Source organism: Vombatus ursinus, unplaced genomic scaffold (assembly GCF_900497805.2).
Source record: "Vombatus ursinus unplaced genomic scaffold, bare-nosed wombat genome assembly UNPS02014830.1, whole genome shotgun sequence".
Classification (NCBI taxonomy): Eukaryota; Metazoa; Chordata; class Mammalia; order Diprotodontia; family Vombatidae; genus Vombatus; species Vombatus ursinus.
In genome coordinates, this window is record NW_020954608.1 from 38,758,672 (window position 1) to 38,774,682 (window position 16,011).

Below are 16,011 nucleotides of genomic sequence, written 5' to 3' on the forward strand. Positions count from 1 at the left end.
TCCAGGTGTCTCCAGTCTTCTAGTGGTTTTATTATCTCAGGAAAACTACTTCACTGGGATTTTTATAGATATAATAAACATTTACAAAATTTATTTTTTAATGTAATAAAAGGTCATCTTCTTTACAGATTATCCCTTTCACATTAATAAATGTTTCATACGGCGTATCTATGAGAGACGGCATGGCATAGTGACTAGAAATTGAGGAAGAGCAGGGTTCGAGTTCTCTCTCTAACACATACTGGCTGTGTGACCCTAGTTAACTTCTCAATGCCCAAGGTAAATCCTTAAGAGTGTAAGTTGGAGAGGAAGTGCTTACCAGCATAGGTGGAGGAAGTGTCTTTATCTGGGAGTGGGGGTGGAGTGGTTCTCTGTATCAGTGAAATCACAAGTGTAATCCCTATTCCGTATAGGTTTGCTGTATTATACTACAAGACTCAGTTCAAATATCACCTCCACCACAAAGCTGTTTTTGACCTCTCCTTAGTTCTACTCATCCCCTTAAATTTTCCTAAGACCACTTTGGTTTCTTCTTACTTGAAAGGTAGGGAATTCCCTAGCCAACTTAGGTGTGTATTCTTCTAAAGGAATTTAAACTCCAAAGGTAGAAATCATTTTGCTTTTGACTTTGTGTCACAAGGGCCTAGCATAGATGCTTAATATACTTTGGCATGGTACTGTAGATACTTAATGTTTGTCAGTCACTGCATTACAAAGTTGTTTTGAGAAGCAATTCATGTTTACATAGAAGGTTTGCAAAGTGCTTCTACAAGTATTGTCTTGTTCATATTGATATAAAGCAATCATTTATTTTTGAGTATCTCCTATGTAGGCAGAACTATGCTTTATGACTTGTGGTGGATACAATAAGACACATTCCTTGTTTTGAAGATTTTAGAGCATATATGATAGAATTAATCCACAACTAATAATTATATAAACACAAAAGTTTAAATATCTAACTGCCTGTATGGTGCCTGTTAAATGTAATTAGACTTTAGATAAATGAGAAGATCACCATGGGCAGAAGTAGTTGGGGAATCTATCAGTCATTCAATTAGGCAGGCATTCATGTGTTAAAAACTGTGCTAAGTGCTAGGGAAACCTCTATTGAGAAGGTGGGTCTATAAGGATAGCTTAGAGTGGGAAGGAATTTTAGAAATATCTAAACCTCCCTCTTCATTTCTTAGAAGAGGAAACTCTGATCTAGAAAAGGGTCTTCTAAGGTCGGAGAGATAACTAGTTTTGAGCTGGTCTTTGAACAATGAGCAGTTAATGAGTCTTTGTATTATTTGTAAGGGACAACGAGAAGACCATGTATAATGAGGTATAGGAAGTAAAGTTGAATAGGTAGGGTGTGGATAAAGTATGTAGGGTCCTGAGATCTAGTCAGGGAAAGAATATGAACAAAAATTTCAAAAGAATTGCAAACCATCAATAACCTATGAAAAAAATGCTTCAAATTCCCACTAATAAGAAAAACATCAATCTAAACAACCCTGAAGTTTTCACTACATTCTCATCAAACTGACTGTGATGATAAAAGATAAAAATAGGCAATCCTGGAGGAGCTGTTGGAAGTGTGGTACACTAATATATTTTTGAAGGAGCAGAGAATTTGTCCAATCACTCTGGAAAACAATTTGGAATTGAGAAAAAAAAAAACAAAACTACTCAACTGTTATACCTTTTGATCCATTACTTCCACTATTGGATATTTACTTCAAAGGAGGTCAAAGAGAAAAAGCTCCAATGGGCACAAAAATATTCCTAGCATCATTTTTTTTGTAGTAGCTTAAACCTGAAAGCAAAATGTGTACCAGTTAGAGAGTGGATGAAGCAATTGTGATATATAAGTGTAATGGAATAATATTATACTATATTAAATAATGAATATGAACAATTTAAAAAACACTTAGGAAGACTTAAATGAACTAATTCACAGTGAAGTAAACAAAACCAGGGCAATAGTTTAGCTGGCCCAAGAATTTTGATGAAAACAACATTAAACGGCAGCTGAACTTAGATTAAATGTGATGACCAATACTGGTTCTAAAGGACAGATGATGAAATACTCCTTCCTCTTAATTTTATGAAGTTAGCTATGTGTACCAAATGTTGTGTATGCAGATGTAATTTATTGTCAGTCTTGCTTGACTGTTTTTCTTTATTTACAAAGAAAGTTTTTTTTTATTTTGTTGGAGGTTGGGAAAGACCCTTATCAGGAAATAATCATGGTAGAAAAAAAATCTCCCAAACGTCACCAAAGAAAAAAATTAAAATGGGTGGGAGTGGGAGTAGTCTGTACTTGGTGTGGTAGGCAGTAGAAAGGAAGTATAGATTCTTGAATAAGAAGGGTGACATGATAAAAGTGATATTTTGGGATGATTAATCTGGTAGTTTTATATACAGGATAGATTAGAAAATGGAGATAGGAGGCTGCTGTGTGAATTTATTTAAGAGATAGTACATGAACGCATTGACAGTTGGAATAGAGAGAATGGGGTAAACCCAAGCAATCTTTAAAAAGAAAATGTTATTTAGTAACAGATTATTTATAGTAAATGAATTATAGGGAAAAGCCAATGATGACTCCAACATTTTAACTCATAAATAACAAAATAATTTTCATTGACCAATGATCCAGTAGTAAAGGGTAATTTTAAGTTTCTGCCAACAGGAAAAAAATCTCATATCAATATAACCAAAGAGAGGCAGGCATTATGCATACTAACAGATCTACACAAATAGTAATCCTTTGTTTTGTTAACAAACCATTGCAAAGACACCCATACCCCCAACACTGTTGACATTGTTTTTAAACATAATGGTCAAGCTTTGTGCTTGCCTAGAAACCAAAGGGCTACAGAAAGGATTAATGTAATTCCTTATTTCAGCCCTAAGGAAAACACTTCTAATAATATAAAAACTGATTTGTTTTCAGTGGTCAGTCTAGGCTGGGGAAAAAAAAGGTAAGGGTGAAAGTACCTTTATTGGTTGATGTCCTTAAATCTCAGAGACTCTAGTTTAAAATCAGAGGTCACATCATCCTCATGTTGATCTGCCCTCTGTCTGTTAGGAGTTGACTGTTAACAGGTCTGCAGTAACCTCAGCTTCTATATTACCTGTTATATTTATAGAATTTCTCTTTATTAAACTGATCTTTCAAGGCATCATGAGATTATACCAGTGTTTGTCTCAGATTAAAAGATTTGAAACTCAAAGGCCAGTGTCTGACAAGTGGATATTGTACTGGTAGCACAGAGGACAATTACTAATTCATCAAGTTGGAATACTTGTCAGCTTCTTAATGGGAAAAGGGGAGAGTAACTCCAGAAACCTTGTTATAATGACTTGTCATTATGGTCCAAATTTGTTCATTCAGCACAGTTTTATGAAGAGAAAATAGACTGATTTTATTCAAATCACTACTGCCAGGAGAAGCCACCTACTCATACTCTATCTCGAGTAGAGCAATGGGAAGATCCCTTCATCTGGAGGCAGGACTTGGAGTCAGATTCAGTTCTTGTCTCTGTTACTTTCTACCTGTATGACCTTGGGCAAGTAATATACCATTTACAGACCCTAATATCCTTGTTTGTAAGATGAGGGAGATGAACTTAATGACCTGATAGTCCTTTGAGAGTATAGTAGTAAGACAAGAATGTCTTCCTTCTGCAGGAAGAGTTTCCTTCAGCTGCTAATATCTTCTCCTTTCAGTCTTCCATCTTTTATACACACACACACACACACACACACGGTATACATACCTAATTATTGACATGTTTTATTTCCTATTAGAATATATGTTTCCTGAGGGTGGGGACTATTTTTGCCTTTCTTTGTATCTCCGATGCTTAATAAAATTCCTAGCACATAGTAAGTGTTTAACAAATACTTGTTAACTGACTGCCTATTCATTTCTTTAATTTGCCATTTATGAACTGACTGACTAAGAAGAAAGTTAACAGTCAGGTAGATTTCTCCTGAAAAGATTCTTGAAATCTTTGTTTTCTCAGCTATCACTAGCTTGTCTACACAGTGCAAACAGAGTTCACATTGACCTTGCCTATTTACCTCTTGCCAGATTTTACTTTTGACTTATTAGAATGCCAGAAAAGGATAATTCTCATCACTGGGTAAGGATGCTTCTAGGTGGAACTTATTTGAACTGGAGGGTAAAGAGTATTAGGCAGGTGGCACAAAAAGCAGTTTTCTCCATAGTTTCCTAAAGTGCTTTCTTTTATTCCCTTATATGCTTTTAAATTTAGTTATTGATTATGACACCTCTGTCCAACTGTATCCTTACCAGATAGACTACAGTCACTGTACTATGTAGGCTGGTCTAATGGCATACAAATTTGAAATATATTGATTAATCATAGTTAAAATATTCATGCAGAATAAGATATACATTCTCACAAATGGCCAACATGTTTAATGAAGTATACATATTTAATACAAGGGAGGCCTTCTGCTCAGGAAATGGGGATGGTGGGGGTAGATATTGGCTAGGGATTTAGAAATACACACAAAAAGCATCAATAAAGCATTTAAAAATATACACAGAATTAAATTTTTAAAAGTGCAGAAGGGAATATTAACAAATAGAGCAATTTTATCATACCTAATTATATATTCAAATATACATAATTACATAAAACTTCATAGTTTCTTTTACAAGTGTCATTTTTGTATATTGAAATGTTTTTGAATGATTAAATTCAAGCTAAAAATAAAATTTAATTTAAAAATAACACAAAGTAACTTGTAATTTCTGAATAAAGGATTCAGGCTAAAACTATAAAGAAGTTCAACTTTCTATAAGGAGTTACCTTTTTAAACAGTAATTAAATTTCTTTTTACTCAGTCAAGTCACTTAACTTCTTTGGACTTCAATGGTCCTGTTTATTAAGGGGAGGTGGGGCGAGGAGTTTGGCCAAATGATGTCCAAGGTCTCTTCTAGCTCTGACATTTTGTGATGCTATGTCTTCTGACTCCTGTAATAATGACCCTACTAATAATATTATTCTGGGTCAGAATAGTTGTATGTACATCTAAGTAATTAGACCCTTACAGTAGCACAGAGAGATGGTATATAGGATAATATGGTTATCCTCCAACCAATTCTAACTTACCTTTAATAACTCAGAATAGCCCCTAATTAGCCTCAATGTATCAAAACGTTTCAAGTTGGCCACCTGGTAACACATGTTTTAGCTCATGAACTTCTTTTTACATAACCCCCCAAATAGCTGTTTCTCATAGAAAACAATAGGAAATAACTACAAGTTTTGGTTGATCTAAATAGCAACTTGGGTACTATTGAAAATGTAAATTCATCCAGATGATAATTGCTTATATCTTATGTCTATATTATATAGAATTATGCTTTAAAGGAAGCTAGGGACTCATAGTTGCAGAAGCAATAAAGGCATACATTTCAGGCACTGAGGTCAGTATGTATAATAGCACAGAGATGGAATGTCAGTTCAATCTACATGAACTTAATTCAATTCAGCAAATGTTTATTGAATGCCTACTATGTGCCAGGAACCATGCCAGGTGCCAGAGTTACAAAGACAAAAATAAAACAATGCCTGATGTTAAAAGAGATAGGTCAGTTTGACTGTAATGGCAGGTGTGTAAAGGGTAGTAATAAGATTCAATTCAGTTCAGTCAACTTGAATTATTTTCCAGGAATTAAGGTGAATTGTTTCTGTGACTCTTCAGAGACAGCTATTATTGTCTTTATGGGTGTTTATAAACTCATTATTAATTTTGACCATCTTCAATTTCAGTTTTTTCCTCTTTCTCTTCTCATGAAGATTAGCATTTTCTACATTTTCCCACTTTTGGAGTGTATTACATAGTTTTATATTTTCCTAAATCTTACCAGAAGCTACAATTGTTAAAACAAAGAGACAGTTTTTCTTCGTATCTTTATCAGATAAATGGAATGAAATATATCTGCCAAAACTTTGCCAATCTTTTAAAAATCATTTTCCTCGAAGTTGCTAGATATCAGACATATCTTGTCTCTATATCAGGATTCTTAATAGTCTGTTTTGATTTGGTAATTTCTTAGCTCCATTTTCTCTAATAATCTGTTTTTTTTTTTCTAGAAAAAAAGTATGCTTTTGATCATAGTTATCATTCACCCATGTGAGCATGGAAAGGGAAATCGTTTTTTTCGCAGTTTCTACTTTCTTATAAAAAAATTCACCCTGTCTTCACATGTGCGTGCATGCACACACAGACACCCCTCAGTTATCTCATTCACTGATCTCATATTCCTTTGGCTTATAAATAGTTCCATTTATCCTAGTCAATTGGGCTGTCATCTATGTATTCCCTACATTGATTTTGTTTATGTATGCACCTTTAAACTCTTGATTTTGTTTTGTAATCTCTCATGATTGAATATAATGCTTAGTATTTTTCAGTGTCCATCTTTCCCCTCTCATCCCCCCCGCCTTCATTCCTAGACTAGTGGCCCTTTTAATAATGCTATTTTGGTAAAATGTTGAAGAAAAACTTCGGTAGAGTCCATATACTCTGTGTCAAAAATGGCTATTTTCTTCTTTATCCTTTAAGTACTCTCGAGAAATTCCAAATATGTATAATAACACTCCTGGAAAGAAATACTTAGGTTAAAGTTCTCATATAAACAATCAATAGTTAATATTTATTAATAAATTCTCTACTATTTATTCTACTCTCATGGAGCTCACAGTCTAATGTGGGGGACAACATATAAATAATTATGTGCAAACAAGCTATGCATGGGATAAACTGGAGATAATCAGCAGATAGAAGATACTAGCTAATGCTAAGTGGGCTCAAGAAAGGCTTCTTGTAGGAGGTGGGATTTTAGCTGGGACTTGAAGAAAGTCAGCGAAGCCAGGAGGTAGAGATGAGGAGGGAGAGCATTCTATTTATAGGAGACAACCAGGGAAAATGCTAGGAGGTGGGAGATAGAGTGTCTTGTTTGAGGAAGAGCAAGTGGTGCCAGTGTCACTGGATTACAGAGCAGTGGAAGGGTGGGAGTAGGGCAGAAACAGTTTCAGGTCTTATTAGACTGGGAAAGTGGGAGGAGGAGAATAAGAACTATAGTGCCTCAGAGAAATGTTTCAGTGAAATGTGTGGTTTAAATTAGTTTTTTTATTTAACATGAAGCCATAGGGAAGCATCATAGTACAGTAGAAGGAGTACTGGCTTTGGAGTCCAGAAGACCTGGTTTCAAATTCTTGTTTTCCTACTTACTGCCACTTTGATCTTTGTCAAATCCCTTGTCCTGCCTGGATCTCAGTTTGCTCATCTGTAAAATGTGGAGGTTCAACCTGATGGCCTTTGAGATCCCTTACATATAGCTCCAGAACAATGATCCTTTGATTTTCAGGAGGAACTATTTTCATTGGTCTCTTATAGACAATACACAGCCATAATGAGAGTTTTAAATCATGTATAATTATAAGCTTTTAATCCTTGAGAAGGACTGAGAGAAAGTGGTGATATCTAGCAGAGGTGTAAAACAGTGGCTTGAACCAGATTAAAATGTAATTGGGAAATATTTAATGATATGAAAATACAATAAAATATAGGTAATACTACATTTTAAAATAAGTCAATATGTGGCAGGGAGGGATTCTTATGTACAGGATTAGTGGCCCCATTTCTATTTGAGTCTGATACCACTGTTAAGGCTAAGGGATGGGGGAGGAGTATTTAATTCTAGATGAAAAAAATCTTGACAGAGAGGAAAGTATTCTTAATGTTATGGATGATGCTCTCTATTGCAGTATATCTAATACTGAATAAGATTTTTTTTTTACTTTTCATATCTGTTATCTTTATCCTCCCCATTTCCTCTTCATTTTTATTTCCTACATGTAAGGAAGAATAATAATAGCTTATAATTCTAAAGTTATAAATAATTTTACATACTTTATTTTATTTGATTTCTTCTCTGATTAGTTTTTAAAAATATTTTCATCAAGTCTTAATATTTTAAAGCAAGTTGAGACATTGGAGATCATTAGGCCAAACATCTGATTTTATAGCTGAAGAAGCTGAGACAGAATCTGGTGCGCCAAGATCACGTAGCTAGTTAATGGCAAAGTAGGACATAGAACACAGGTTTTTGTTATGTTCCTCTGTCATTACTTTCCTCTGACATAGGGCCAATCTTTCTTCTGATGCAAATATCAAAGCAATTCATGCTTTCTCACTTTTTGTAATTCTTTTCAATAGCCTTCCATAAATCCTCCATTGAAGATCTAGCAAACTTACTGGAGACCTTCTCTTGCACTTTTAACATTCCATGGATATGAGTTCAGCACTTGATTTTTCTGTCAGTCAGGAAAGGAATGGGACGTAAATCCAGAAGGGCAGATAGACTAGAAGGCAATCTATTTACTATAGGTTCTTGAATTCCAGTATGAGAAGTTTGGACTTTACTTCCCAGGCAGTGTGGGAGCTATTATAATTTTCTTTTTGAGCAGAGGAATTACATCAAATCTGTGCTTGAAGAGTATTAAACTGTCAATATCATATGGGGTAAATAGTTGCATGCATCATTTTTCATCTCTATATTCTTAGCATCTTGGATAATATATTCTTGCATACAGCAGGTGCTTACTAAGTACTTGTAAAATTGAATTAAACTGGAGGCAAAGAAATGTTAGGAGATTATTGCCTGTCTAGGTGACAGATAATAAAGGCTTGAACTACCATAGTGGTAGTAGGAATGGAAAGGAAGGATGAAATTAAAGATATTAGTGATAATTTACTTAATACTACTACCTTTCTATAGCTAACAGACTAAATCAGAATTCTTTCAGTGGCAACTATAGTTTTCTAATTATGTTTACTCTTTCATGGGGAATGCCTTGAAGTAAATAACATTTCGATAAACTTAGGTAATCACAAGCATAGTTGATTGACAGTTCTCTGAGTGTTTTTATTAATACCTTGTTTCTTCCCAAGCTGACTAAGATTGTGAATAATTATATTTTGGAAGTAACACAAAACTGAGGTTCTCATAAAAATCATATGATATCCTTTTCATATGATAAGGATTCCAGAACATTTAAAAAAAAAATCAGTGTTGTATTTGCTAATCTTCTGCTAAACCCTAGACTCACACAAACTAGGTTTAATGCTGATGAAAACCTGACTGTTAAAAGAGGAGAGTTATGCTTTCTTGTGACTTCAGGTTAATTGTACCCCTATTCCAAAACAAAATTCTGAGGACTATCTTTAAAATAAAGTATAGATATGTCTTACGCATTAGATCTTCCCAAAAGGAACTAATAGAGTACTTTATAGAAAGGTATTCAGGGTACAGAATTGATACCAGGTATGGGAATAAATGCTTAAAACAGAAAAGACTTATATGTGCACATTAAACACTTAAAGCACTAAACAATAACTCGTCACCTTTACTGGGCTCTGCCAGCAATAAAGGCACCTTTTGAGCTGTTGAACATCTATTTCTATTTCACATTTACCTCAATTCTGTACTGGTTAGGTAGCTTCCTAGGTCCAGATCTTCTGCCAGTTAAGCAGGGCTCTTTAGTCCTTTATGATTCACGGTGATCCTCTTAGTGATCGTAGCCTGTTAATGGTTATATTCTCTTTTGAGAAGCAGTATAGTTACAGAAATTACCTCCCATCCCTATGACAGTATTTACTCAGGAAACCTTCAGGGTAACTTAACAAAGAAACATCCATTTCTCAGTATCTTTGATTAATTATCACCAACCACGTGACCAGGGTGAAAACACAGGGGCAGAAGAAGGATGCCAGAAATTCATGCTGTCCTAGGCAAGCACATATTCTCTTTGCTATGTGACTGTAGATGATATTACTGCTGGAGGCACAGAAGAGAGACAAATTCCTTCTTCTCTTTCCCTTTGCTGAATGATCAAGGGAGAACTTGCATAATCCTAAAGGAACAAGCTCAAACTAGTGGTTTGTGGTAGTCTCTACAACTTTCTACATCTTACATAGTTTCCCCCCCCCCCCCCATAACTCTTATGGATGTGTGTGTGTGTGAGGGATTAAATCTTTCTGACTCAGTCACAAATCACTTTTGAATAAATACCTCTGTTGTGGGGACCACAGGACCCACCAGGAGCTGCTACGTCATGAACTCCTTTAGCAAGGGGCCAGAGTTAATTCCCAGCTATGTGGGAGATGCTCCAGACCGATCTCAATGAATTCGCCTGACTACTCTGCTTCGTTCTCAAACTTCAGATTTATAAATTTATATTCTCTTTATCTTATGTAACTTAAATTAGTTCCATAATCTTAGCCCACTCTACCTATTCAACCTTATTTCCTACTATTGTTAAATTTTCACTCCTTAATCTGGTCTATTCACCATTCTCTGCATACCATGTGCCCATTCCTGCCTGAGCTCCTGCCATTTCCTCTGTCAAGAAGACCTTTCCTCTTTCCCTATATGCGTACTAATCATATATTCATTCTTCAGTGTTCACCTCAAGTGCCTCCTCTTTGATTACTCCAGTTCATAGATCTCTCCCTTCTCTGAATTTGTATAAACACTTTTTTTATGTTATTAGTATTAACTCTTTTCTTATTGTTTTGTGTATTCTCTGATCTATTTCATGGCTATTTGCACAGCTGGATATAATACACAGGGCAGGAACCATTTCTTATACAACTTTTTATCCCTCATAGCTACTAGCAAAGTGCTAAATGCCTAGATAGTAGGTGATTGATAAATAACTCACATTTCTATATCCATTGAACTTTACAGGATATTTTTCTCATGGCAGTTGTGTGAGGTGGTATTATTACTCTTATTTTAACAAATGTAGACTAAGGGCTCGAGGCTAAGTTTTAGTCCCATTTCTGCCATTTATATTTCTGCCCATTTCAGCAAGGTTGTGACTTGCTCAAAGTCATGTAGTTAGCAACAGAGATGGCACTAAAACCTAAGCCCTTCATTTATATTTTTAATTTTTTTTTTAGGGTAAGCCTTTTTGATATTTGAAATAGGTACAATGCTTTTATTTTTTGTTTCCAATGTCAGTGCTATTTTAATTAATCATTTAATTTTTAGTATTTATAAATAATTAAATTTTGAAGATGTCTATGTTTTTAAGCCTGTAGTGTTTGAAAAAAATACATTCTTCTATATTTTTATTGTTCTGTGAATGTTGCTGATATATCTCTGTCTGCAGGTCATGACTCTTTCGGGTGTCATGGTAACCTGGCTGAGAATCCTTAGGTTAAGTTGTACTTTTCTCTTTCCTTGGAGTATTTTGAATTATTTCTATGTGCTCCTTTACTCTGTTTTTACTGTATTTTGCTTCAGATAGGTTAAGAAAAAAATTTGAAGCCACCCTAAACATTTTTTACTGTCTTAAAATCTTTAATAGTCCATAACTCATACATGTAGTTCAAAAAGCAATCATGTATTTATTATCAGTAGCATAAATAAGTTTACTAATAATGCTTTGAATAATATTTTCTGTTATTTCTTGGTACTATAATTTCTTTTAGACCTCAAACCTATGAGAGTGCTAATTTGCATTATTTATTTAAAACAGAAATGTGTGTGTGTTGAATGAAGTAAAGAACAACACTGAAGTTATCTTGAATCTTGGACATTTTGTATAAAAGTATATATTTTTATTCATTCTAGGAATCAAATATTTTAAGTCCAGTGCAAGATGGAACCAAGAAACCTCAGATTGACAGTAATAAGAGCAACAATTACAAGATTGTAAAGGAGGTTTGTAGATGTGAAGTATTTTCCACAGTGGTTTGTCACATTTTGGTAACAGCTTACAGTTCTAATTTGTATTTTGTATTTTAATTTTCATTTGATGTTGTCTTTTCCCTAGATTTTAATCAGATTAAGTAAACTCTGTGTCCAGAATAAAAAGTGTCGGAATCAGCATCAACGTTTGCTTAAAAACATGGGGGCTCATTCAGTGGTGCTGGACCTTCTACAAATACCCTATGAAAAGGTTGGTTTTTAGTTGTTTATGGCAACATGTATGGGTATGTGTGTGTATTTTACTCCGAAAGTGATCACGTAATGATTGAACTAAGCCATTAGAGAGAAAAAATTTCTAAGAGGAAATAAAAAAAGTTAACCTGTGTTTATTATGCATGCCATTTTGAATCTGTAATGTAGAGGGATTGACATATGGTACAATGTTTATCTATTACAAAGTCAGCTTTAACATTTCTCACTCCTCTAAAACCTATTACTTTAAGCTTTTCTGAGTTTCTACTATTGGATTATTTAGAGACAAAAGCACTTAAAATAAAAATGATGAAAAAGCTCACAGAAACATCAGGTTTCAGAGTAGAGCTTTTCTTTTCTTCTCACGAGCTATTGTGCTATTGAAGAGACTTGAGATCAGGTGCTGCCATCCTTGGGCCAGCTCCTGGGACTAATGTTGGAGTTAAGTGTTTATTCATAATGAGTGTTGGAAATGCCTTATGGCGCACTTTAAATAATTCCAGTTTGAATAGTGGAAGAAGAAATGACAAGGGATTTCCTTTTTTAAAGTGAGGAATTGTGGATATTTTTGTTGTTGTTGCTTATTGATTATTGAGGTTAATTTGAGGCAGAATAGTATATAGATGCAAGGCTTGGTGTCAGGAAGACCTGGGTTAAAATCCTGCCTCTGGAACTTAATAGCTTTGTCACCTTGGGTGAATCATTTAGCCTTGGGAAACTTCCTAGGATTTATCCCATGAGTTTCCTTAGGTTAGTAGAAGCAAGGTATTCCCTGTGTTAAGCGATCCTTAAGAATTCAGCATATTGATTTGTGAAATTAATCTCTCTTTAGTATTGGCAAATGGCATTATGGAATCTGTGATCTCTATATAATAGTCAAAAAACAGAATCGTCAATTCTTGGAGATTATCTAGACCCACCTTTCATCTAATCTATGTAGGAATCCTTTCTCAGATATCTCTGACAAATGGTCAACATTGTAAACAATAGCGTAAGTTCCTCATGCAGTACTTTGTTCTCGCTGCCACCCTATCTTTGATGGTCCACGTATTTGAGAAGAAATTTTTGTAGCTATTCAGCTTTGGAATTTCTGTTCAGATTTCTAGTTGTGTTACCAAATTTGTTCCAGTTGATAGCGACATGGATAAACAAACACCTATCCAGGTCATAAGGCCTTTGAAGAGTGGGAATAAACAGTGAGGAACCACTTGTGACTATGATGAATGAGTACTTTTTTTTCCTCTTATGGTAAAAATAGACCCTGCCCTCACATCTTACTCTGCATATATAATTAGTTGCTACATCTTGCGAGTTCTACTTTTGTGACGTTTCTCACATGTGACCTTTTTCTATACTTACACAGCTTCCACCTCAGTTCAAGTCCTCATCACCTCTCTCCCAGATTATTACAGCCACCTTCTAAGTGATCTCCCTACCTGAAATCTCTCACTAATCCAGTCTTTCCTGGGATAGGCACACTGCTGCTGAAGTAACTTAAGTGCATATCTGATCGTTTGGATCTCTTACTCTATCAATCCCAGTGACTTTTGCCTCCAGGGTAAAATATAAAATCTTTTGTTTCACTTTTAAAGCACTACACGTGATCCCAACCTATCTTTCCAGTCTGATTGGACTTTATTCCCCTCCTGCACTTTATGACCCAGCCAAATTTGCCTTTTCTTTGTTCCTCACACAGGAAAGAGTGTTCATCTTCCATGGCTGCCATAAACAACTTTTTTACATCTACTTCATGGAATTAGTCATTCAGTTAATAAACTTTTATTAAGTGCCTACTACATTCCAGGCACTCTGCTAAGTGGTATGGATACAAAGGCAACAAATAGTCCCTGCCCTCAAAAAGCTCACAGTCTAACAAGGGAGAAGACATGCAAACAACTATGTACAGATAAGATACATACAAGATAAGTTGCACATGATCAACAAGGGGAAGGCACTAGAATTAAGGGGGATTGAGAACATCTTCTTGTAGGTAGGATTTTAGCCCGAATTTGAAGGAAGCTGAGGTAGTCAGGGCCTAGCTAGGTGGCACAGTGGATTATAGTGCCAGATCTGGAGTCAGGAAGACTTCTCTGTGAGTTGAAATCCAGCGTCTGACACTTACAGCTATGTGACTCTGGGCAAGTCACTTAACCCTGTTTGCCTCAGTTTCCTCATCTGTAAAATGAGCTGGAGAAGGAATGTCAAAGCACTTCAGTATTTTTTGCCAAGAAAACCCCAAATGGCATCACAAAGAGTCTGATGCAACTGAAAAATGACTGAACAACAGCAACAAAGGTAGTTAGGAGATGTAGATGAAGAGGGAGAGAATTCCAGGCATGAAGGACAGCCAGTGAAAATGCCCAGAATTGGGAGATGACCTGTTTTGTTCAGGGAACAGCAAGGAGGCCAGTGTCACTGGATCACAAAGTTTATGTATGTGGAAGTGGTATGGGAAGGGTGGATGTAAAGTATGAGAAGAATGGAAAGGTAGGGGGCAGATTATGAAGGGCTTTGAATGGCACATAAATAATTTCATATTTTATTCTAGAGGTGACAGGGAGCCATTGGAATTTAAGATGTAGCTTAGGTACCTTCTTCTGCATGAAGCCTTTCCTGATCTTCCAGGTGCTAGTGTGGCTCTCATCCCCTGAAGCTACCTTGCATTTTACTCCTTTGCGTATATTTGTACTTATTAACTTTATATTGATGCATTATATGTTTTCATAGGTTACTTGTTATTTCCCCATTAGAATGTGAGCTCATTGCAAGCAGAGATTATTTCTGTTCTTTGTACTTGTATCCATAGCACCTAGTTGGGTCTTAATAAATACTTGTTGATTAACTAATTGATTAATTACTGGATAATTTATGGGTATAGTCAAATGCTCCTTTCTTTATAGTATATTTCCTTATTATTCTTTATATTATATATAAATATTATATATTTCATTATATTTCAACCTTTTAATCTACAGTCTGATGAAAAGATGAATGAAGTGATGAATTTAGCTCATACATTTCTACAGAATTTCTGTCGGGGAAATCCTCAGAATCAAGTTCTTCTCCATAAACATCTCAATTTGTTTTTAACTCCTGGTGTAAGTATTTAATGACGTCTAGTGAAGGTATCAGTGTGTTTATAGGATATTGGTTTGGAGTCAGAAAGGACCTTAGAGGTCATTTAGTCTAGCGCCTTCATTTTACAGATGAAGAAACTGAGGCCTGGAAAGATAAAATATTTTGCCTATGCTAACATAGTAGTAGCAAATGGCAGAACCAATATTTGAATGTAGGTAATCAGACTCAAAATTCCAGGTTTTTTCTGTTGTACCATGCTACAGTATATAGAACTATAGAACCACAGAATATAGAACTATATGTCTGAGACAGTTCTAGAGTCAGATAACTAATGAGACCTGGATAAGATTAGTCATTTGATCTTTGGCAGTAAAGTAATGTAATCTAACATATTTGGAATTATAATTTCAGATCATTTAGCATATGACACAAAATATTCACAATTTTAATTCAGTTCCCTCATTTCAAGCCAAATTTGAATTAGTATAATATACTTTTTAAAGTATCACTGAAGTTCAAAGTCTAAAAATAAAGTTACCATTCAAGTTAAAAATAGTAGAGGCATAGGAGGAAAGACATTACTTGCCTTTATTTTAAATCTACTAATTTTATCCCTTCCAAATTTGGACTCTGTAGGTCCTCCATCGGCCATCAACTTTAAATGTGAGCTCCATTCATTTTGTTTAATTAAATAGTGTAAATAATTAGTAAAATAACATGAAGTTTACCTGACCAAATGAAACCTCATTCATATGTACAGAGTTTGTTGCCTCTATAAAAGGTTATGTCATAATAAAGAACTTGCCCCAAATTGCTATAAATAAAATTGATATAGAAGGGTTACGAGTATTATCAGATTTGTTTAATCTGTAAGTATGTCCACTGGCCATTAGGGAAGCAGAAACTAAATTTGTAATATAGAAGCT

At 35.0% G+C, this 16,011-nt stretch overlaps 1 protein-coding gene across 1 annotated transcript in view; it reads left to right on the top strand.

Annotated features, from left to right (window-relative positions):
- Positions 1–16,011, top strand: part of ITPR2 (inositol 1,4,5-trisphosphate receptor type 2) — a 507,541-nt gene that overhangs the window by 237,154 nt on the left and 254,376 nt on the right. The window contains exons 27-29 of the mRNA XM_027838537.1: positions 11,678–11,767; positions 11,880–12,005; positions 14,983–15,105. Coding sequence (XP_027694338.1) covers positions 11,678–11,767; positions 11,880–12,005; positions 14,983–15,105 — 339 coding nt within the window. The remainder of the gene's footprint in view (positions 1–11,677; positions 11,768–11,879; positions 12,006–14,982; positions 15,106–16,011) is intronic.